The following is a 25,612-nucleotide window of genomic DNA, read 5'->3' as shown; positions in this document are numbered from 1 at the left end:
GTTTTTATATGCTGGTTTTAGTATCTTTGTACTTTTAGCAAAAGGTACAAAACAAATTTCATGGTTATTTATGACATCTAAACGTGTTGTCAGTTTACTTCAGGCATTTCTCCTTGCACTGCATTGTTACACTGATTGATCACTTATATTTAAGAATTAAACAAACCTTTGGAAAAGCTCGGTCAAAATCAGTCACACTGATATTGAAGTAACACAACTCATTACTTCTTCACTTACACCTCTACATATGTTTCAGAAATTATAAAAGGCTTGAAAGTCAGAGATAGACGAAATGAACAAAGTGATCCTTGCATCAGATTGCATCAGTGTGTCATTGCATCAGATCTCTGGTTAGAAAAATATACCAAATACAGTGTACAAAATACAGTGTAATGATGATGTGCTAAAATGGGCGGTGCAATGAATTTTGTAATAAGGAAACTTGAAAAGCTGACTGCACACTCTCAAAGCCATCAGACCAAACAGTGCAATGGTAAGAATGTTTCAAATATACATACTATGAGAAAGTTAATATGTACTAGATAATATAAATAAATATACATTAATGAGTATTATTACTGCTAAGTCAGGCAATTTTTTTCCCTACTGTTTAGAAAGAAAATGCTATCTATGTTAAGTACTGTACAAGTGCCTTATTGTATTTTAATAAAATTAACCTTTAGGACAGGAATATATTATACATCAATGTTATGTTACCTAATGCATTAGTTTAATTTTATTTAAACATGCCTTTAAACTGAATTAATCATAAAAGTATTTTAATGCTAATCCTTTTCTTAGATATATCAGACATTCTTCTTTTTCTTTTAGTTTTACTGGATAATCAATAGTTGTAATACTGATTTTAAGAATAGTGTTCTATTTAACAATAATCTGTGGTAGGTTTTGACAGAGAAGCTGTCACCCAGCGGTTAACTTTAAAACTAACCTAACAGGTTGAAGCTTAACATGTCTTATGCAAAGACATTTTGTTTGCTTTGCAAATAGGTAGGGCATATATTTCTACATTACACATCCATTATGAGTAAAACTATTTACATAGCATCAATGCTAATCAGACATACTATCCAGCTAATTACAAGCTTAGACTCAATATAAACACTACATTTATTGGATTTGGTAACAACCCTGTATTTTATTATTGTGATGAGAAATATATATGAGTGATGACACAGTTTAATTTAATACATTACTAAGGGTTATACACTCAAATGGCTTCTCTTATTTCCTAAGATTTAGATTTTAAGATTAAGATTTTAGTGTATGCTGTGCAGCACAGTAATGGTTTTGTTATTATATGGTTAATATTTACAGTATCTTTATTATTATTATTATTATTATTATTATTATAAATAATAATTTTGCCTATTTTACATTATTTTTGTAATTTATTGAAATATTTTTATTTTCAATTATATGAATAACAACAATTAAGGTTAAAAATCTTTAAAATATTTACATACATTTCAGAGACATTTAATATTTGGAATGTTCCCTTTTTGCTTTAATGAAAGAGAGCAGTTAACATGGTCAGTATCATACATGTGCTTACATTAAAATAAGAACCCAAAAACTGTTTTGAGATAATAACATTGCCTTTAGTTTAATAAATTGTGAACATCCATTAAATCCATTTAATAAGGAAAATGTTATGCTTAGGGATAAAACAAAATGGATTTAAAAATTCACTTGCTCCTCCCTTTGCACCTCTCTACAAATAAGCATATTATTTTGTAATGCATCAAAAGAAAAAAGATAACAAAAACATGCCCTTTTACAGTATGTACAGTAATATACGTCTTTTCTTCTACAGGACAACTGTTCTACTCTCATCACTCCACTCTTAGAGAGATATTATCTCTCACCTATGTATGGTTTGGAATTTGCCATTGGCTTCATTGGCAACCTACTGGTGGTCCTAGGCTATATATTTTGTCTCCCAGCATGGAAGTCCACAAACGTGTACCTTTTTAACTTGTCTGTATCTGACCTTGTCTTTCTGTGCACACTACCTGAGCTTTCCTATAATTATGCGCACAACCAGAAGAAATTTAATTCATCTTTATGTGTGATTAATCGCTATATCCTTCATGTAAACTTGTACTCCAGCATCCTATTCATGATGTGGGTAAGTGTGGACCGGTTCTTGTTGATGTGTCACCCCCAGCGACAACACATCTTGTTAACTCTCAAAGCTTCGCTGTGCATCACCATATTGAACTGGATCTGGGTGAATGCTCAGATAGCTCCCCTTATTATATTTATTATTCAGGACTTGGAGGAAAATGCTTGGACAGTGTGTCGTGATTTTGGGAGCCTGGGAGTAGCCAAAGATACTCTGATCTACAGCATAGTGCTCACCATAACTGGATATGTGGTGCCGCTGATGGCTTTGTTTCTATCATCACAAAGTATGGTTTCTGTACTCAGGAGAAGAGAGGAGATGCGTGGCACATCCTTCCAAAGGCCAGTAAGAATTGTAAGAGCTGCAGCAATCATGTTTCTGGTGCTCTACACACCCATCCATATAATGCGAATTGTGCGAATTGCATCTCGGCTTCCAAAATTTAATTTGTCACGGTGCGTCATGGACTATGTTAATTCAGTTTTCATAGTGACACGACCAATTGCATATGCTCACAGTGCCATCAACCCTGTGTTTTACTTCCTCATGACGGACAGCTTTAAAGAAGCTCTGCAGAGCAGGTGGCGGCAGTTTAAAAGGATGCTAAAGGCTGCACGATAGGCAAATCTGACCTATTTATCAAAGTCAGCATTAAGAACAATTTACATGAATTCAAATCTAGCTGTGGTGTACATTTATATACAGATGAGTAACAAATATGCCTTTTTGTTTAGTTTATACTTTACACTGCATTAATGATATTTAAGTTGGACATACGTGGATTAAGTCACATTAAGTAACTGAAACAATTATTAATGTTCAGTGAGAGAAGAGACAGTGTTATATAAAACAACAAAGCATGTTTTATATAAAAAGTTCAAAAGATTTGACTTCCAGTTATTCACATGCTTATTGGCTTATCTGACATGCTTAGGTCTACTGCATAACAAAGCCACTAAATTTTCCTCTCATGTTGCATCACCACTGTATACTGTACATGAGGGAAAGAAAATCGTAATAAAATTGCAATAAAGCACATAGTTTGCTGAGAAATATGACATTTCAGACAAATCTTCATTGTTCTTTAACAGTTGTTCAAGTAAATGCTATGTGCTATCTGTACATAGTAAAATACTTACACAATTTCTGTGTTGCCTGTTGTCTGTCATATGATGACTATGTGATTATATTAACTGTGTGTTATCATATTCTTCAACTTAGATTAAATGATTCCCGGTACTTGGTACATTTAAATTTTACAAAAAGCCCAAAATAAAATACAGAAATGTAAAAAAGTACAGACATGTGCCTGTAGGGAGTGCTATTGCCTCAACAGTAAATTACTTTTATTCCTTCAGATGTTTGTGCTACTGAATAAACGTAAATAAAAATGTGATCTTCTGCAATTATTATTATTATTATGTTTAATTTTTGTTAAAACTTATATTAAAAAAATAAATTAATAAAATAAATAGAATACATAAAAATACTTAAATGCAACATAATAAAATAGATTTGTTATTGCTAGCATAAACTAAATTCTTAATCTCTTCTTTATTAATGCATATTTATTTAAGGTTATTTATAAGTATTTCTAATAGATTTATATTCAAATAATCCTTACCCTAACTTAAAGACAAGTAGGCTTTTTTGTCATTACAACCATATACAGTTAGTACACAGTGAAACGAAACAACGTTCCTCCAGGACCAAGGTGCTACATGCAACATAAATTTACAACATAAATTAACATAGACACTAAACTAGCTAACCAAGAGTCCTAGTTATCTGGCTAGCAGAGACAGGACAGAGAGACCTAACATAAATTACAACATAAATTAACAAAAACTAACTAGCTAAGTATAACATTTTTACAGACAACATAAAGTGCACGTGTAAATGTGCAAACAAGAGCAGTATACTGTAGCATATTACAATTTAACTTTTTGTCATGTTGTTTTAGTCTGTGATCATACTTCATATTTATCCATCTGTACAGTACATTGGAAAATCTTCCTGAATTTTGCCAGAAAATCTTCCATGCAATTGTTTTCCTTGAAAGTAAGAAAATCCATAACCATACAGTATATGTAACTAGAGTATCTTTTTTCACGATACCAGTGCCATACTTTTAAAAGGGTACCGGTGCCTAAATTGTGCCTGAACCCATACAAAAAAGGGGCAAGGGGAACAAAAAAAAATAAAATGATGGATAACATTAAAGAAAGTTTTTTTTTTATTGAAAACTTAAATTAAAATAAACAATATATCAAAATTCTTAAAAATATACAAAAGTATATACACAAAAGTATAAGTTATTACAAAACACAATAAAGGTACATATGACCTAATCCAACTACTGGACAATTACTTAACACCACTTACATCAAGTAGTTAAATCCTTGGTATGCTGGAAACCAGCTTTAAATGTCAATGATTCTTGTGCTAAATTTGACCATATTAGCCTTATCTGGCAAAACACCTCCTTTGCTAGACTTGGTCTGACTGGCGCTAGGGATGCACACACTGCCAGTTGATGTCCACAAGCTGTTAATTACGGTACATCTCTCTGCTTTTGACTTCATCCTGTGTGTGCTCGAATGATTTACTAGGTTTGACGTGTTTCCCCTTTACATGCAATTGCAAAAAGACATTTGTTTGCTGTCACGGTGTCAGAATGTCTTATTGTGAAAATACAGCCAGTCTTTAGATTTCCCAAGTTGTGCTGTAAATCGGAATGTGAAAATAACATGGACACTCACGTTACTGCAAAGATTAGTTGAATATACAGTATTTGATTGGAGCTTTCTGATTTGCATTTTAATTATTTTATGTGCAATATAATACATTTTCATGCGTGGGGTGATGTTTCAGAGAACCGGAGGACAAATGTTCCAATTGATCTCTCAGGCACGGAAGTGAGGCACTTAAATTAGCATTCTAATTTGGTTCTAGTACATATTTAGTACCCAACCCTACATATAACTTGTACCATATAACAAATGAATCACCAAAAAAGATGTGTGTTCCACATAAGCTACCTTAAGGGGTTGGAATGGTTTAAATTTGTCATTTTGGTTTATCATAAATGTGGAAACCTTCTCTCCGGTTGAAAGGGAAATTTGCGCTGTGAATTAGTGATGGAAAAGGACTTTTTTAAAATAGAATATTTTATTAAATTGCTTTTAGTCATTAAAAACAGATTCATTCTGCTGCCCCAGCTGCCCTTACAGCAAATAGTGTTGCTCCAGACATTACTTTTACCTGAGCTTAGATCTTGGCCTCCTGATCCACCATTTAAAGTGCCCCAATTATGCCATTTTAAAGGTTGCTAATATTGCTTAATGAGTCTCTTAAAACAGGTTTACATGTATGCAAGGTCAAAAAACACTTTGGTTTTCTCCAAAAATAGATTTAATGTCACCCTATTTCTAAATTATTTGTAAACGACTCGTGTGAAGCAGTTTGAAGATTCAGTCTGTCTAAACCCCTTCTTTCCGTGAGCCCTCACTGCTGTGATTGGTCAGATGGCGCGGTGATTTATGATTGGTCTCCTGCTACAGCGTGTGTCGGAAAAAGAAACGACCATAACCGAACGATGGCTCTTGAGACCCGTCAATACATAGAAAAGATGCCGTCGGTTTTACCGTGTAACGGCCAGCTAATTTAATATTAACTGTACACTGCTATAACTGCTACAAAAATCGAGAGATCTTTTATCTTTGTGTTGGTGTTGCATTAAAAGGCCGGTGAGCAAAAAGGACAAACACAAACAAGTAGATAAAGCAAATGTGTATTATACAAAACTAAATAAAGTGAATGAAAAAGGTGCAGCACAACCAAACAAAGATATAAACAATATTTACAAACTATATATAATAAACGGTATGTGTATGTGTGCGAGTGAGTGGAAAATGTCAGAAGTCCGTGTTGATTGTATGTGTGTTAGAGGAGTATAGTTCGGTCTTACTTTACCAGAGTTAATAAGGTCTGAGAGGCTGATGACAGGGAATATGTCCAGTCAAAGATAATCCGGTAAAAAAATCTTCGAAAGGAAATGATCCACAACAATCTCTCCTTCTCTCATCCAAACAAATAACGCCAGCGCTAGTCCACCATTACTACTCATGCATTTTGTGTGTGTGTGTGTGTGTGTGTGTGTGTGTGAGATGCGCAAAATGTGCATGCTCCGTTCCTTATTTTTTGCTAAATCATCATAATAATTTTTATATTTGTTTAATAATATTTGTGAGATCTTATAACATCTATCCTTCATTATAGACAACTTAAAATAGCGTTTGTCAAAATGAATTAATTTAAATAGAACAGTCAGGAAGATGTCATTAGGAGCGGATAAAAAAAATCTTACATTTTGGGTGACAAATGTAGGAAATACTGGATGGAATCTGTTTTTTTAATGCACAAAAAAACCGGATAAAATTATTGCAATCTTCAGCTGAGTAAATGGGTGCAGCTGAAGGTATAGGAGCAACTTAAAACAGTCCAAAGTTTAAAAAAAGTATTCAAAGTTCAAGTCTCTTTGATCTTATTGTTCAAAATAACTACAATTTCCTTAAAATACGGATAGGGGAACCTGTAATTGGGTGGATTTCTGCTTTGTTTCATGTTAATGTAAATTAATAGTATTGTTAATCCATGCTGTGGGATTTGTTAAAAAAACTGACCAGGAGCCACTTTGTCCAACACAGAGACAATGATTATCAAATGCTTCAATAATACAGTCAAAATCTTCATGAGTGAAAATCAGATTAGCTTGAAATGCAGCTAAATTTTATTTACTATTGCCTGGTCATGCATAACACACTATTTTAATCTATTGCAATACAGAATTTTAAGGACAGATTAAAACCTTAAAAGACTAAAAGACAGATTAAATAAAATACATGTATAATCCATAATAAAAAAAAAAAGAGATCATCAATGATGACAGGATCAACATTCAAACCGAGAGTAAAAACAAGATGCAGAGTACTATACTGTATGTCCTTTGTCCTGGACCTGAAACATGTTAAGTTAAGCTACAGTACCTGTCTCTGGAAAAATTAGAAGATTTTGTGGAAAAACTGTTAGAGAAATCAGCATAAATGTTAAAATCACAATAAGTAATCTAGAAAAAAAATTACATTGATTATCAACTTTATACACTATGCAAGTGACAGTGGGTACTCAAGGCCCATCTATGCCTGTGGGGAACAAAGGCAAAGCTGTCTGGTTCGAACTCACAGAAAGCCAATGGAACACAATTCCTTTTTAGAAAAAAAGTCAATGATAGTCATGATAGAAAGGCACCAGAACACCCAGTACAAAAACGACCTCCCCCCACAAGGCCTGGCAAATAAAGAGCTCAAGATGGCCAATCTAGTCTACAAACTCCTCTCATCCCAATCCCATCAAACACCCATGAGATATGCCGGACAAACAATTCTGATCCATAGAGGCCCAGTCTGCAACCCGTAGCACCCAAAGGATCCATGGGCAACATCCTGGTGCCAGACACCACAGCACACGGCCAGAGGTCCTGTGGAGTCATGCCACATGGGATCAAAGATGTCCCCGCATAATACTGGGCTGGTTGGTGCGTAAATTGTAATTACTTTGAAATACATTGACACAGATCATGATGTTGCATGTAGCATTAAGTGCTCCAAAATTTTCCTGACAGATGAATTCTTTGACTTTAGCCTTGATAAAGCACAGTGGACCAAAACCAGAAGATGACATGGCACCCCAAATGATCACGATCGTAGAAAATTTTCACTAGACCCTTCACTCTGTGAATTTTAAATAAAATGCTAAATTTAATTTTATATGTAAAAAAAATTTGTACCACTTACCAATGGACCAAGTTATTTCCTTCTTAGCCCAGGTATGATGATTTTGACACTGCCCCAAATTCAATGCAACAGTTATAGCCCATTTCCTGAAGATGTCTGTGCTTGGTGGCTCTTGATGCACTGACTCCATCTTTAGTCCACTCCTTGGTTTCACCTGGCCAGATTATTGGATACTGTGAGTTGCGGGTGGGGCATCAGTGGATCAGTTGATACCTTTCTGTCATGGCGTGATGACGTCACTTAGTGATGAATTTTTGGTAGTTTGTGCTGCATTCCAAATGGATGAGCTAGCATTTGGTCCCTGCAGGCATAGAGGAGATTCAGTGACCATGACATGTTGCCAGTTTACTGTTATATCATTTATAATCAATATTTTTCAATTGACCTGGCAGTTGAGTTAATGTTATTTATATAAATAAAAGACAGGTTTTGTCTATACATTGGCCAAAATTTGCTCTTTCGTTCAAAAATATCTTTACGTTTCGTACACTGGAGGACCAAAACCAGACTCTGTCTGGTTAATTTCTGTCTGTATACCTGTTTGTATGTTTTTCCAGGCAGATTTTTTCACAAAATCATGCAAAACTGGCTGAACAAAATTAAATGAAGCTTTGGCAGTACTTAGATATCTGCCTGAAGTTTAACCTGTACCATAAGTGAAATCAAAATGTTGAGTAAAACCGTTGTTATGTCCTGGATTAATAATCTATTTTTAAAAAAGATACTAATAAGCTACTTGCTCAAGGTAAACAAATGCTTGCACCAATATATATTAATTAGAAAATCCAAAGTGAATATTTTTAGTGGCATTAGTTCATAATTTCTGAAATGGTGTAAGTGAACTTTAACATGCTAGCATGACAAAACTGAATCATTATCCAATCTAATTTTTTGATTTCTCATCTGTGATTTACTCTCCCATTAATAAACAGGGATTGCATTTGGCAAATGACGAAAGAAATGGAATTTAGCATAAACAAGGCGTAAGATACTCAATCTTACAAAATTTCATTTCTTTACACAGAGTGTGACAAAGCCGGCCTAGTTGTCACTACTGGGTACCACTGGCACACACACACACACAAACACACACACCTATGCACACACTTTCTCTCTCTCACACACAGAAAATGTGGATTGCAAATTTTTTCGGCATTGTAAATAAATTTCACTTTGCAATGAAGTACTATTGTAGGTTGAGCCATCATTTTACCACTTTTTACAAACATTTACCACATCCCTAAGCGAGTGGTGGTTCTCGCTTTATCACATATGGTGCCAGAAGTGGGATGGCAACCCGCAAGACAGTGCCAAAAGGGAAAAAATCCAAGATGGGTTTGCGATCCCACGTGAAGGTGGTGACTGAGGAGGATGTGGCTTGGGACATGACGGAGTCCACGGAGCACTAGGAGGCAGCTACAGAGCTTTTGACTCGTCCCATGGCTAACAGGGCAAGCACTGGTACGTTGACCTACAGGAAGCACTGCTGGAGAAATTAAATATCTCACACCACAGAAACCTACCACCGCTTAAGAAATCTGTATCAATGATGGGTACGTCCTGAGGTGCACTCTAAGGAGGAGATCGGCGAGGCTATTGTCTTCTATTGAGTGCAATTTCTCCATGTGTTTCTATTTGATGCTCACACATGGGTACGGAAACATGAGCCGACAATTGGGCTGGCAGCTGCGAAGCTGACCCAACAGCAAATAAATGCTCACCGTGGAGGTCTACGCACCCAACCACTTAGAGGTTATGTACGCGCTGTTTCTAATAGCTCCGGGGTTGAGAGAGGCCATAATGTTTGTACAAACACTGCACAAGAGTCAACTGGGGGTAAGGGATTCATCTGCTTTTATTGCCAAGGGCATAAAGCATCAGTGTGTCCTGTATGAAAAGCAAATATGACTGTTTTTTGTTATGTTCCTAGAGAGGAGGACAATGTAAGGGGCTCTGTTGTGGAGAGTCATCATTTGTGTGATGTAACAGTTAACGGACATTTGTTGCAGGCTCTTTTAAACACTGGCAGTTCTATTTCATTGTTGAAACTTTGTTTGTTTGAACATCATCGTTGTCCAGTGTGTACATGGGGAGATACAGATGTGGCCATTAAGAATGCGGGTGTTTTCCCGTGAGAGGCCGCAATTGGTGCGCGGCGTGCCGTGACTTGCCACAAGCAACATTCGGGAGTTTAAATAAATGTGTTGTGCTTCACTAAATATCCGCCAGATGGCGCATGGAAGGACTTTGTCCAAGCGCCAGACCAAGTACAACGAAGAATTGTGTATAATTAGTTAGCCTAAAACAATATTTTTGCCAATGCTAAAGCAAACATGAATTTTATTTTGTTTTACAACAGATCTTTCATGATAAATGTGTGTATCACTTAAAGGATTATTAGGAACACATACTAATACAGTGTTTGACCCCCTTTAGCCTTTAGAACTGCATTAATTCTATGTGGCATTAAATCAACAAGGTGCTGAAAGCATTCTTTAAAAATGTTGGCCCATATTGATAGGATAGGGATTAGAGGATGGAGATTTGTGGGATGCACATCCATGGCACAAAGCTTCTGTTCCACCACATCCCAAAGATGCTCTATTGGGTTGAGATCTGGTGTCTGTGGGGGCCATTTTAGTACAGTGAACTCATTGTCATGTTCAAAAAAACCAATTTGAAATGATTCGAGCTTTGTGACATGGTGCATTATCTTGCTGGAAGTAGACATCAGAGGATGGGTACATGGTGGTCATAAAGGGATGGACATGGTCAGAAACAATGCTCAGGTAGCCCTGATGCCCAATTGGCACTAAGGGGCCTAAAGTGTGCCAAGAAAACATCCCCCACACCATTACACGACCCCCACCAGCCTGCACAGTGGTAACAAGGCATGATGGATCCATGTTCTCATTCTGTTTACCCCAAATTCTGACTCTACCATTTAAATGTCTTAACAGAAATCAAGACTCATCAGACCAGGCAACATTTTTCCAGTCTTCAACTGTCCAATTTTGGGTGAGCTCATGCAAATTGAAGCCTCTTTTTCCTATTCGTAGTGGAGATGAGTGGTACCCGGTGGGGTCTTCTGCTGTTGTAGCCCATCCGCCTCAAGGTTGTGCATGTTGTGGCTTCACAAATGCTTTGCTGCATACCTCGGTTGTAATGAGTGGTTATTTCAGTCAAAGTTGCTCTTCTATTAGCTTGAATCAGTCGGCCCATTTTCCTCTGACCTCTAGCATCAACAAGGCATTTTTGCCCACAGGACTGCCGCATACTGGATGTTTTTCTATTTTCACACCATTCTTTGTAAACCCTAGAAATAGTTGTGCGTGAAGATCCCAGTAACTGAGCAGATTGTGAAATACTCAGACCGGCCCGTCTGGCACCAACAACCATGCCACGCTCAAAATTGCTTAAATCACCTTTCTTTCCTATTCTGACATTCAATTTGGAGTTCAGGAGATTGTCTTGACCAGGACCACACCCCTAAATGCATTGAAGTAACTGCCATGTGATTGGTTGATTAGATAATTGCATTAATGAGAAATTGAACAGGTGTTCCTAATAATCCTTTAGATGATAAAATTAGATGCCCAAAATCGTGCTTTAAAATTCCTAATAAGTTTCTTATATAGTTGTTGTATTGTCTTAACAGGGACAAAACAGTGAAAGACATGGCAATGTCATGGTCATCAAAGGTTAAATAGTTAAATTAAATGGTCTTGAAGTTAATTTAATTTCCTGATAGTAGGCTATCTGATAGTGTTAACTATATGCAAATGTCCTGATTCGTGAATATGCCAACATGTCTTATTTAAAATGTAGAAATGTGTTGCCATTATCAGAAGACATGAATGAACATTATATAAATTATCATATTAAGTAAATATTTTATGAACACGAAGTGCTTCGGGCTTTTTATAATAATCATCGTTTTTTGCTGTTTGTGTCCAGAATTGCATAATTATTTCATCCATTATTTAACCACGGCTGGAAATAATAGCTGAAATGTGATGTGCGTGTGAATTTATGCCTGAAATAAAGCTGTTTGTCTTTTGTAAAGTACTTTCACTTTACAAAAGGCAGCATTTTGATTGAAAGGCTGATGACCGCGTGTTGTACAGTATATACAACGTGACAGCTCGCTCAGTTACTGTAATCCAATTTCTCACCTTTCATGTAGGTCTGCTCGGTCTTGTTAAATCGTTTTAATCACCCCCCCCCCCCAACAGCGAAAACGGTATGATAACTTCACAATTATCATGAATGAAAGGTGAGAAGAGGGATTACAGTAACTGGGGTTTTGTGGGTGTTCACTTCGGAGCGCACTGTCACGTTCTATTTAGCGAATAGACTAAAACAAAGTCATGTTTGCTTCAGCATTGGAAACAATATTGTATTAGGCTAACTTTATTAAAGATTATACACTTTTGTCTTTTTGCACACATGTGCGGGCTTTCTTTAAATTTCTAAAAATCTTTAAATTTGACCAGAAAATAATAGGCTGGTGAGCACGTTATTTTTCATATAACTTAAACGGCTGAAAGAAGTTAAATATACATACATATATTACATTTGAGCACTCATGCGTAAATAGCATTTTCATTGTATGTACTACCATATCATATTGTGGCGGGGGCGGGGTTTCGCTTGGGAACCATCATGCTTTGCGGGATGGGGCTGTTATGTGTTCACCCTGTTGGAGAAGGTGTTTGGGTTAGTGGTTTCGGCCAGGTGTGTGTGTGTAATAGATGTGTGTGTTTAGCCGTCTTATGTGTTCTTATTGCGAGATTGTGCTACAACATAATAAAATACTCCCAGCCATTTGCATTGGGCAGCAAATAAGCTCACTCGTCTCTCCACCATCCTTTACGGCGATAAAAACGCTACATTGGTGTCAGAAGTGGGATGGAGAGTTACGGGTTAGAGCGCAGGCCGGCCGCCGCATAGCAGAACAATTAAGGAGGAGGAAAACCCTCCCTGACGGGGCCAGCGCAAGCAAAGGGCGGCGACCTGAGCGGGGTGGAGGCGTGAAGGTTCCGGCCCTGGAACTCGGGGGGAAGTCCTACGGTGACGCAGCGCAGGCACCGGAGCAAGCTACAGCACCGTGCGCCGTCAGCCAGCAAAGCGAACTGTGGCTGCCTTCCTACAACGGCGCCGTTGAGCCCCACGCGTTCCTCGCTCAAGTGGAGCTAGCCGCCAAATTCGGGGGCTGGTCCCCGGCGGAAACAGCCGTCCGGGCGGCCCTCGCGCTGGAGGGCGCCGCGCTCCGCGCTCTGGAAGACCTCCGTGCTGATGAGTGGGAGGACTGGGCGAAGTGGCCGTTGGGTAGGTGAACCTAGCCGGGGACAGGGCTACCCGTCGCCAGGGACCGCCAGACTACCGCTGCAACGTTCTCCGGCCGGAGGACAGCGTACTCCAGCAGCCGTTAAACTAGCTTCGGGGGGCGCCGAGGGGAAACCGCCTCCCGCAGCCATCTTTGTTCCCTCAACTGCCGGATTTAACTTCTGGTCGGGACGTGTCGGAAATCGCACGGGGGTCTACGTGGACTGTGGCCTAGACAACGTTTCGCTACAGGCGCTCGTAGACACTGGATCTACAGTTTCGCTGCTGCGCGGGGGATTGTTGGAGCGAGGAGAGCGCGGTTGTGTGCTGCCGGAACCGGCCGTGAACATTCGCACCATGTCGGGGAGTTATTTGAGGATACGGGCCTGTCGCACAGTGCGAATACAAGTAGGTGCAATCATTCTTTCTCACCCATTCTTTGTGGCGGACATCGAGGATGATTGTATCTTGGGGTTAGACATTTTGGAAAGGTGGGGTGCGGTACTGAATCTCGCGGACGGGACTCTGCGTGGTAATTTCGGTTTAGCCAGGTTGCTAGTGCCCAAAGCGCAGCCGGACGGGTTAGTAGCACGCACCAGGGGGGCGGAACTTCCGGTGGACGCGCCATGTAAACATTCGGTAGCCGACCGAGCGAGAATAATGGCCGAACTGATGCGGCGTAGCAGTGTGGGGCTAAATCAGACTCAGACCGACACCGTGGAGTCCCTTTTGCACGAGTTCGCGGATATTTTTCGCGGTAGATGAGCGCGAGTGCACTCATACCGATTTGGTGCAGCACAATATCGATACGGGTAACGCCGCTCCTGTTCGGTTACATCCAAGACGTCTCCCGTTAGCTAAACGAGCTATAGCCGAGCAGAGGCTGCGTGAGATGGCCGACTCGGGCGTCATAGAGCCAGCATCCGGACCGTGGTCTTCACCCGTTGTACTTGTGTGTAAAAAGGACGAATCGTGGCGGTTTTGTGTGGACTACCGGCGGTTAAACGAGGTGACGCGCAAAGATTCTTATCCGTTACCGCGAATAGATGATGCGCTGGAACACGTTGCGGGCTCGGCGTGGTTTAGCTCGTTGGATTTGCGTAGCGGGTACTGGCAAGTAGAGCTCGCCCCGGAAGCACGACCCAAAACCGCGTTCTCGATCGGGCAAGGGCTATGGCAATTTCGGCGCATGCCGTTCGGTCTCTGCAACGCTCCATCTACGTTCGAACGATTGATGGAGAGAGTATTGGCGGATATCCCTCGAAACCGTTGTGTCGTCTACTTAGACGATTTACTGGTGCACGGCAAGGAATTTGCGGTCGCGCTAGCTAACCTACGGGAGGTATTTCTAGCTATCCGGCGGGCGAATTTGCGGCTAAATCCCAAAAAGTGCCAGTTGTTGCAGCAAGAGACTGTCTTTCTGGGACACGTAATTAGCGCTCAGGGGATTGCCACCGATCCAGCCAAAATTGCTGCGGTACAAAATTGGCCGGAACCGTTAAATGTGTCTACGCACAAAAGCTACGCACCTTTCTCGGGTTAGCGTCGTACTATCGCCGGTTTGTGAGGGATTTTGCCACGATCGCCAGCCCGCTGCACGCGCTCACGAGAAAGAACCAGCCGTTTCGCTGGGACAGGGAGCACGCGCGTGCGTTCACTCGGTTACGGGAAGCTCTGGTTACGTCGCCCGTTCTCGAATATCCTGATATAGCTCGTACGTTTATTCTCGACACAGACGCGAGCGATGTAGGGCTGGGGGCCGTCCTGTCTCAGGTTTCGGAGGGCAAAGAGCGTGCTGTCGCTTACGTCAGCCGCGCGTTGTCTGGGCCGGAGAAGAATTACTGCGTCACGCGGCGCGAGCTGCTAGCGGTCGTCGCGGGCCTTAAGCATTTTAGGCCGTATTTATACGGGCAATCCTTCTTGCTGCGGTCCGATCACGCTTCGCTGGTGTGGCTGCTCAGTTTTAAAGAGCCCGAGGGGCAGTTAGCGCGTTGGCTCGAGCGGTTGCAGGACTACGATTTTACCGTTCAGCACCGAGCGGGAAAATTGCATGCTAACGCCGATGCGTTATCCCGCCGACTGTGCAGCAAAGAGCGTTGTCGACACTGCGAGCGGGTTGAAGAGCGTGTAGGTGGTCACGACATCGAACACACCCCGACCCCCGTGAATCAGAACATTCTCCCTGCGCAGTCTTCCGAAGCCCCCGTCATGTGTGCTGGGGATGGTTCATGGGCATACAGGTTCGGGACACTTCGGGGTAACCAAAACACTGCGGCGGTTGCGTGCTCGGTTCTACTGGCCGGGCTGTCATACTGATAGTGAACTTTTTGTTCACAGATGCGACGTCTGCACGGCAAAGAAGGGCCCTACCCAGCTAAACACAGGCTAGGAGATAACATAACAACCTAGGAACAAAACATACCAGTACATAAACACAACTTAAACCAAGAACAACACCAACCAGGAGCTAGGGAAATGGCATGACACATGGAATCATGACACATGGAATCATGACACATGGAAGCATGACACATGGAAGCATGACAACCATTTAACTTAACGAAGTTAACACAACAGATGCCAGACAAAGAAAACTGAACTGAGAGACTATTTATAACTAACCTAATTAGCTTACCTCGGTTCAGGTGTGCTCCCATCACCTGACCGAGGTGCACTCTGGGAAATGAAGTTCAAGGACAACCAAGGAAACACAGGAAACACAAAAGAAAACAAAATGGAGTCTGGGAGCGTGGCACCCTCTGGTGGCTAACCGTGACACCTGTATATTTGTGTTTGTTGTATTTGTGTGTGGGGGGGGATTGCATTTTAATCAATAAATCGCACAAGTTTATCGACCTTTTGATCAAAACGCTGCCCTTTGTTAAGTGAAAGTGCGAGTCGTAGAGTTTGTGTGTGTTTGTTCTTCATCAAACGTGCTTCCAACCAACCAATCCTGGCCTTCAAACTCAGAAGGCTACTTTGATCTGCTCCTTTGATCTGCTGGTTACAGCGGGACGCCGACTGTAGCCTGTACAAGCCAATCCCTTCCCCCCAAAATTGTGTGAATGTCTGCAACAATCACTAACCATTGAAATGTTAAGAATTTAATTTAACATGAATATATAAAGTATATTTTCTTTGTGCACGCTGTCGTGTACGCTGATCAAGCACATCCCAAACATGCTCAACGGGTGACATGTCCGGTGAGTATGCTGGCCATGCAAGAACTGGGACATTTTTTAGCTTCCAAGAACTGTGTACAGATTCTTGCAACATGGGGCCGTGCATTATCTTGCTGAAACATGAGGTGATGTTCATGCATGTATGGCACAACAATGGGCCTCATGATCTCATCACGGTATCTCTGTGCATTCAAAATGCCATCAATAAAATGTACCTGTGTACAATTGCACGCTCCCTCAATGCTTGTGGCATCTGTGGCATTTTGCTGTGAGACAAAACTGCACATTCCAGGGTGGCCTTTTATTGTGGGCAGTATAAGGTACACCTGTGCACTACTCATGCTGCCAGATCAGCATCTTGATGTGGCACACCTGTGAGGTGGGATGGATTATCTCAGCAAAGCAGAAGTGCTCACTATCACACATTTAGACTGATTTGTGAACAATGTTTGAGAGAAATGGTAATATTGTGTATCTGGAATGAATTTTAGATCTTTAAGATCAAAGGTGCAACAAAGGTGTTGCGTTTATATTTTTGTTGAGTGTATATATACTGTATGTGTGTATATATATATACACATACATACATATACACAAACTCATGGGGCACTGGTGGCTCAGTGGTAGGTGTGTCGCCTGCCATGCGGAAGGATTGGGTTCGATTCCCAGCCAGTGCCCAAACCCCAGGGTCCTAAGCCTGGATAAAGATGGGAGAGTTGCGTCAGGTAGGACATCCGACGTAAAACCAGACTGGGTATTCCGCTGTGGCAACCCCTTGCCGGGAGCAGCCGAAAGACCAACTATATATATATATATATATATAAATAAACTTATGCTAGGGTACTTTTACTACGCTGAAGTACCATTTAAAGCTCTTTATTCATTTATCTTTTATTTGCTTACTTACTTACTAACTAGTGAATGCTTTAGTAAAGTAAAAAACTACAGTATGGCAATATGAATGACAATGGAATATCACAGAATGTGCGAGTTGACGCCCATGCACCAATCACTGACCATTAAAATGTTGGATTTGAATTAAAATCCCACTTATATATATATATATATATATATATATATATGGGTTTACTGCATAAACACCGGAACATAAGGGAGGATACTGAGACATTTCTTTTTCTGTTTTTTGCATTAAGTTTAAACATGCAGCACTTTTAATATTCATAGCAAAAGCAACCCAATATTTGTGACAAAAGTACCTAAAATAACACAAAATTATGACTGAGCATAAACAACCCAACGATGTGTTTACAGAAACCCAGCATTTTTTTGTGTGTACCACTACAGTACTAATGAATAGAGAAAGCGCAGTCAAAGAGGTACTTCCTCTAGTGTATGTATATATAAATTCTCTGAATTCTCAGAAGCAAAGTGTTGTCTATAATAAAAGATTTAAATTTAAAACTGACATATACCCCTATTTTAGAAGCTTTAAACTTCCTTTTTTTCAGCAAAGCACAACACATACTGTAGCTGTGAAAAACCTTAATGTCTGCGATACATTAAATGTAATATAACATTACACAACTTGTATGTTGTGTAAACTCCATCTTATGCACTTTACAAAGCTATTTGATACTGCAGTGTAAGCACTATGGCAAAGCAGAGAAATGATCTTACAACTCTTAAAAACATTTGCTTTTAATGATTTACTATTTATAACTATGCTAAGAGAATGACGCTTCATTCAAAATGTTCATTCTGAGAAAAAGCTGCAGAGCATGCAAAGGTAAAACTCATACAATGCATTGAAAATTTTCTATTTTGTGAAAAGTTAACATTTAGCTCTTCCAGGAAATGAAAGGTTGTACTTTATTCACACTATGAATTATGTAAGAGCCTTTTATTTTACAAAGAAAGGTGAGATTAGGAATTTAGAAGAGGGCAGATGAAAAACAATTAGGTACAGAAAGTTTATGAGCTGTGGCAGTTGCAGGCCGATGATGTGGACATAAAAGCCAAGGCAATAATTACTGTTTAATTGAGTTAACTGCTGTAATTGTAGCGATGCAGCTCTCAAGAGGGGCCAAACTGCGAGGACATACTCTACACTGTTTAGAACGGGCCATCTATATGCATGTTTCCAGATAAATGTGCTGCATCTATCTGTGTGTGCTTAATTAAGTAAAGGGATGTAGTAATAGGTTAGGCAAAGTGTTCTACTACAATAGAGAGAAACAGGCAGACATGAATGTGGGCTTCAACCTGATAAGCTTATTTTTAGCTTTTAACCACAGTATATCTACAAACTCTTTTCCTGTCAGTGACAGATACTTCCACTAGTGTGTGTATATATGAAATCTCTGAATTCTTGAAAACACTGCGTTGTCTATAACAAAATATTTCATCTTGAAACTGCTACATACCTTTATTTTAAACTTTCTTTTTTCAGCAAAGCACAACACATAGCTGTGAACAGGCAGATTTGCGACCATCTAGATTCACGGTTGCGGTACATTAGAGTGGAATAGGACATTATACATCTTGGATGTTGTGTAAACTCCATGTTATGCACCTTAAAACGCTATTTACATTAAGAATCTTGTATTGTGAGCCTCATTCAAAAAAAAAGGTGAGTGCATGCAAAGGTAAAACTCGTACAATGTACTGTATAGCACAAGCTTCCTATTTTGTGGAAAGTTTACATTTTAGTTGTTTCAGTTAATTAAAGGTTCTACTTTTTTCACCACTATTTCAGTCATGTAAGAGTGTCAGGATGCACCACAAATATACACACATGGGGCAAAATCTTTGTCAAAATAGCTATTTTATTTCACAAAAGAAAGGTGAGCTAAGTAATTAAGAAGAAGGGAGATAAAAAATAATCAGGTAAAGATTTGCAGGTAGCGGTCAAGTGCAGTGTCCAGCTGGCATGACAGCATGAGGCCAATGAGCTGTGGCACTGGCAGGTAAACACTGTAGGCATGAAAGCCAAGGCAAAATTTCCAAGTTAACTGGCTGCAAGCCCAAATGGCTAATTATATGTATAGAATGTGCTGCTCATGCTATACATGCTGTGTGTGAAATAAAGTACTCCCAGGTATTACATTGGGCAGCAAGCTCCCTCGTCTCTCCAACATCCTTTCCGGTGGTAAACGCTACAATATTATTGTATGTACTGTACATAGAGAGGATTATTAAATTGTCAACTGTTCTTGTAAGCTTGCTTTAGATATTATGGTTACCAATACTGTATGTATGAAAACAGTTGAAAGGTTATGTGGTGAATGGTCTAAGGTCTGCAGTTAGCATTAAGCCCTAAAATGGGCAAAATGTAAACTGTGTTACCTAGTCACCTGTGTTATCCATTAACTGTAACACAGTTGACAGCGATTAACATGGTTAAACATATTGGCAGTTCATTGTCATAACACATGCTTACATTGAGTGTGTTTAATAATTAAAAAAATGTCTAAACAATTGTTACTACACAGAAATTACACAGTAATTCAATAAGAACTGCCTTCTTTGTATTAAAAGGATAAAGCCACCTGATTTACATTATACCGTACTGTATATCACAATGATTTCTTGGAGCATTGATAGTGATTTTTTTTTTTTTTTTTTTTTTTAGCTCTCGTCAAAATATAGAAATGGTTTTATCTGCTGCTGAGAAGGAGCACTAGTAAAGGGAGAACACAGAGAGAAGTTGCATGGAAACAGTAACCAGGAGAGAATAAAGACAGTAAAAGATTTGAGTGAGAGGTGAAAGAGAAGGAAACAAGAATATTGAAAATAGCTCAGAATCACACTAGAGAGATAAAGAAAGTGATAGAGAACCAGGTTACTCTACTTCAGAGTCCTGAAGTTGTGCCACAGCTGCAGATTTTAAGGTACAGATTTATTGAACAGAATATAGGCTTAACAATAGATCTTGTTATAAAATAACAATTGGTGAAAAACTAGAGTAACATACTTTTTCAGTAAGCACAGAACACATGATCAGTTAAATAATAATTTGTGGGTCATTTAAGAAAGTGAAGAGAAGGGAGTCAAAGTTATACAGGGATATTTAGGCTCTGAATGAATCAGACACACATCTACACTAAAGAGACACCACAGACATTATGGATTTAAAATCTTTCTATGTTTGCTGTGTTTGAGTTTCAATAAATTGTTGACCGTTTTGTAATGTTTTTTTTTTTTAATCTACTCTTTTGAATTAATCAGCTTTTTTTTTGTTTCAGGCTAGTTTTCCTCTCAACTGTGTTACTCTCATCCACTGTGTTAATTTGTCTGTCAACTGTGTTACGTGTGGTTTTTGTGTTATAAATCTTTTAATTGTTGTCTAAACTGTAACAAAAAAGGGGTATCTCTGAAGAAGGAAGTCTTAGCTAAGCATGATGAATAACTCTAAATCCAGCATTATGTGAATTTGTGTTGAAAAAAAAAAATTCTGTCATGAAAGCATTCCACAGAAAGTTTCAAATTTCATATTTTTTAATCAGTAAGACGAAAAAACTCAAAATCAGAGGCTAAAAAACTTTTAAACAAATGTTTTACCAAATGTGTAGTGTTTTATGCATGTTTTATATAACACAACATTTGTCCATAACACAGTTGACGAAATAATGGATCAGATGTTTTTAATTTTCAAAAAATATTTAAAAAGTCACTAGAGCTTAAGCTTGGCAATTAATTAGCACATTATTGGGGTATATTACAGAAACATCTAGTTTATTTATTAAAAAACAATACGAATTTATTTACTTTTAGTTGATATGAAATGTACCTATTATTATACAATAAGCTATATACAGTATATATAGCTCATTGTAGCCCCTATGGCCACTTCACAACTAAAATGCAGATGCCATGCAAAGAAAAAGTATTTGCTCACTTTATGTTTCATCTTTTGCTTCCTTTTTTTTTTTTTTTTTTTTTACATTTTCACATTTTTCACATTTGATTTCTTTTTACACAATACTGTACTGTTATGAGTTTAGAGTTATGGTTCATCATGTATTTTTTAGGAATAATATTTACTGTATATGTCATAGTGGAAAAAAATTGTCCCCTCTGCCAAGTAGTAAACCACAAGCCATTATAAAAGGTTGTGAATAATTTCATATGTGATGTATACTAAAAACAATACACAAGATTATAACTTAGAACTTGAAAGTTCTATTTAAGTTGTGGGGCAAGGTAGTCTGAAATTATGGGGAAGAAAGGAAGCGGGGGCCTGCTATTTCCTCATTTATTTATCTGAGCTGTTGCTTGCACCAGTGTGTTAAATCATAGAGGAACACAACACAACAAAAAAACTGCAGAATTAGTACGAGGTGCATGCTCTCTAATTTATAAGTGAGAAGCCGTCTCTGTGGCTGCTCCACCACTCAACCCTTGTAACTCCATGAGGATCCCTAGCAGGTAGCCAGAGTCATCTGCCTGAAGAATTAGAATCTTCTCCACCTCTAAATCCTCTTCTATTTAGTTGGTGTAGCTTTGCTTGGTCGAAAAAGGAAAAGATGAAGGCATGTTAGAAAGCAGAGAGAGAAAAGGAAAGACAAGAATTTAGGAGTGAATAGTTGGGACTTTGAATGTTGGGACTATGACAGGAAAGGCAAGAGAGTTGGTATGATGCAGAGAAGGAAGGTGGATATACTGTGTGTCCAGGAGACCAGGTGGAGAGGTAGCAAGGCTAAAAGCTTAGGATCAGGGTTCAAATTGTTTTACCATGGTGTGAATAGTAAAAGAAATGGAGTAGGAGTTATTCTGAAAGAGGAGTTTGTTAGGAAGGCTCTACAGGTGAAAAAAGTATCAGATAGGGTGATGAGTCAGAATCTGGAAATTAAAGAGGTGATGTTCAATGTTGTTAGTGGTTATGCCCCACAGGTAGGATGTAAGTTAAAAGAGAAGGAGAAATTCTGGGGTGAGTTAGATGAAGTGATGCAGAGCATTCCCAGAGTTGAGAAAGTGATAGGAACAGAGGCGATGAAAATGTAATGGGCAGGTTTGGTCTTCAGGACAGAAATGTGGTGGTGGACTTTGCAAGGAGGATGGAAATGGCAGTAGGGAATACTTTCTTCCAGAAGAGGCAGGGACATAGGGTGACATATAAGAGTGGAGGCAGAAGCACTTAGGTGGACTACATCTTGTGTCAACGTTGTAATCCGAAAGAGTTTAGTGACTGCAAAGTGTTGGTAGGGGAGAGTGTAGCCAGACAACACAGAATGATGGCGTATAAAATAACCCTTGTGGTAAGGAAGGTGAAGAGGGCAAAGACAGAGCAGAGGACAAAGTGGCGGAAGTTTAAAAAGGAAGAATGTTGTGTAGTATTTAGGAAGGCGCACCAGACAGGCTATGGGTGGTCAGGAGGTGCTTTCAGTTGACTGGACAAATACAGCCAATGTGATCAGGGAGACAGGAAGGATGTTACTTGGTGTATCATCAGGAAAGGGCAAAGTGGACAAGGAGACTTGGTGGTGAAACAAGGAAGTACAGAAGTGTATACAGAGAAAGGGGTTAGCAACGAAGAAGTGGGACACTAAGAGGACTAAAGGTAGGATACCTGAGTACAGTGAGATGCAGCGTAAGGTGAAAGTAGAGGTGGCAAAGGCCCCTTTTTGTTTACTCTGGTGATGGACAGGATGACAGATGAGGTTAGACAGGAGTCTCCATGGACTCTTACCTCATTTCTACTACACTGGTGCTAGTGCCAGGTGCTGGTTCTGATGCTCGGCCGGTGCTAGACTGGGAACCACCGAGAACCGGCCCCCATTTACACTAGACAGGAGCTCAGCAGGAGCTGCAGGATAATATGTCACAGGCCACACCCACTAAACAGAAACAAACATGGCCGAAGTCAGTTTACTGCTATTCTCCAAACTATGAAAATATATATCAGTATCCAAAGGCAGATAAATCTTTACCATCGCTGCCACTTTTACACAGCCCCTTCTTTTTGTCCCTGTAGTCTTTCTTCAGTTTTTCCTCATACACTTTTTTTTTTTCTTAAAGCACTTTCCAATTTCTGCAGAATCTCGGCGGATGTCCAAATTGCTAAAAGCGCTTATGTTTCGTCTGCGCTCCACATTAACGGACTTTGGGTCTCCGACATTTTTTTTTAATGCTCCCTATAACTCCCCCCCACCGCTCATGACGTCACAGGTTCTCGAGACTCGACCAGCAGAATTTAGCAAATTTTTTTTCTGTGGAAAAGCGCGGCACTGGTTCCAAAATTGGAAACCGGCACGGGAACCAGAGTAGTGGAAAACGGGTATCTGATGTTTGCAGATGACATTGTGCTTTGTAGCAAGAGCAGCGAACAGGTGGGGATGCTCTGGAAAGCAGAGGAATTAAGGTTAGCCGCAGCAAGATGGAATATATTTGTATGAATGAGAGGGATCCAAGTGGAACGGTGAGGCTACAGGGAGCAGAGGTAAGGAAGGTGCAGGACTTTAGGTACTTAGGGTCAATGGTCCAGAGCAATGGAGAGTGTGGAAAGGAGGTGAAGAGGTGGGTACAGGCAGGTTGGAATGGGTGAAGAAAAGTGTCAGGTGTGTTATGCGATTAAAGAGTATTAATGAAAGGAGAGGTATACAGGACAGTGGTGAGACCAGCGATGCTCTACGGCTTAGAGACAGTGACACTGAAGAAAAGACAGGACGCAGAGTTGGAGGTAGCAGAGTTGAAGATATGAATATATTGGTAGAAGGATGCTGAGGTTGGAACTGCCAGGCAGGAGGTCTAGAGGAAGACCAAAGAGGAGATTTATGGATGTAATGAGAGAGGACATGAAGTTAGTTGGTGTGAGAGAAGAGGATGCAGAGGATAGGGTTAGATGGAGGCAGATGATTCACTGTGGCGACCCCTAAAAGGGAACAGCCGAAAGACAAAGAAAAAGAAGAAGCTAAGTATAAGATAAATAATACTTATTAATTAGACTTGTAACCAGATTTAGAAGTTATCTTGCTTCTCATCATTTCCTGCAGACTGAAGTACATTTTAACTGAGATATGATCTCACTTGCAAAGGAAATGTTGTAATCAAAATGAGTTCTACTTTAAATACTAAAATAGTGCCTTTAGTGTACATAATCTCACTTTAGCTACTGTATACTCAGCATTTCTCTTTTTCAGTTTGCATTCAATGTTGTAAAAGTAATCATGGATGGGAAATTCTCCTGACCTGCAGATTCTAGGTCTTGGTGAATGACTTTAAGGGTTATAAGAATACTGATTACAAAGCTGGACATTATTTTTATAATTCTTTACCTACTGAATCTCTTCAACAAAACCAAGGGAAATTTTTTCTTGCTCCATTTAAATCTCATTTAGGATGACCAGCAGTCTAACAGGTATGCTTCTCACCATCATGACATGCACAAACTAAACAAATATGAAAAGAAGATATATATAAAGTAATATATGAAATGAAGGGTAAATCGTTGAATACTTTAAACAATGCTAATTAATTGAGTAAAACAATAGGATAAAAAAAGGTTATAGGACTCGGGTTGAAGCCCATTTACATGTCTGCCTGTCTTTTGGTACAGTAGAAATCTCTGTCTAACTTATTAATATAAGGAAATATATATATATATATATATATATATATATATATATATATATATATATATATATTTTGTTTTTTTTTATTTTATTATCTTATGGAGGCACAGTAGTGTAGTGGTTAGCATTGTCGCCTTACACTTTCAGGGTCAGGGTTTGATTCATGGCCAGGTTCAATTTCTTTCTCTGTGTGCATAGAGTTTGCATGTTCTCCGTGTGCTTGGTGCGTTTTGTCCGGGTACTTTAGTTTCCTTCCAAAGACCTGCAGATTAGGCTAATTGGTGTTGCAAAATTGCCCATAGTGTGTTCTACCTGACAACAAAATTGTTGGCCTATATAAATATATACAGTTTCTGGCACCAAAATGGTGTGGCTTTCCCCAGGAAGGTCTTGGTGTTCCTGGGGTGGATGGAAGGGCAGCATAAATATGTGACATGTTGTGCTTAAGATCTCTACCTTTTGCAATGAAAGTAGATGCCGTCTTGTGTACTTTCGTTCATCAGGTCAAGGTGCTCTTCTGATTCTGGTATTGAGATGTTGCTCCTTCTGTATTGGTACATCCTCCTATCC

General features: G+C 39.4%; 1 protein-coding gene across 1 annotated transcript; it reads left to right on the top strand.

Moving 5' to 3' along the window:
- Window positions 1–469: 469 nt before the first annotated feature.
- On the top strand, window positions 470–2,767 carry LOC128513436 (succinate receptor 1-like). Its single transcript, XM_053487188.1, has 2 exons — window positions 470–493; window positions 1,835–2,767. The coding sequence occupies exons 1-2, from the start codon at window positions 491–493 to the stop codon at window positions 2,765–2,767; spliced, it is 936 nt and encodes a 311-aa protein (XP_053343163.1). The 5' UTR covers window positions 470–490.
- The last annotated feature ends 22,845 nt before the right edge of the window (window positions 2,768–25,612 follow it).

Source organism: Clarias gariepinus, chromosome 25, assembly GCF_024256425.1.
Source record: "Clarias gariepinus isolate MV-2021 ecotype Netherlands chromosome 25, CGAR_prim_01v2, whole genome shotgun sequence".
Classification (NCBI taxonomy): Eukaryota; Metazoa; Chordata; class Actinopteri; order Siluriformes; family Clariidae; genus Clarias; species Clarias gariepinus.
Note: the sequence above shows the minus strand (reverse complement) of the source record. Positions and strands in the feature narration are given on the sequence as shown.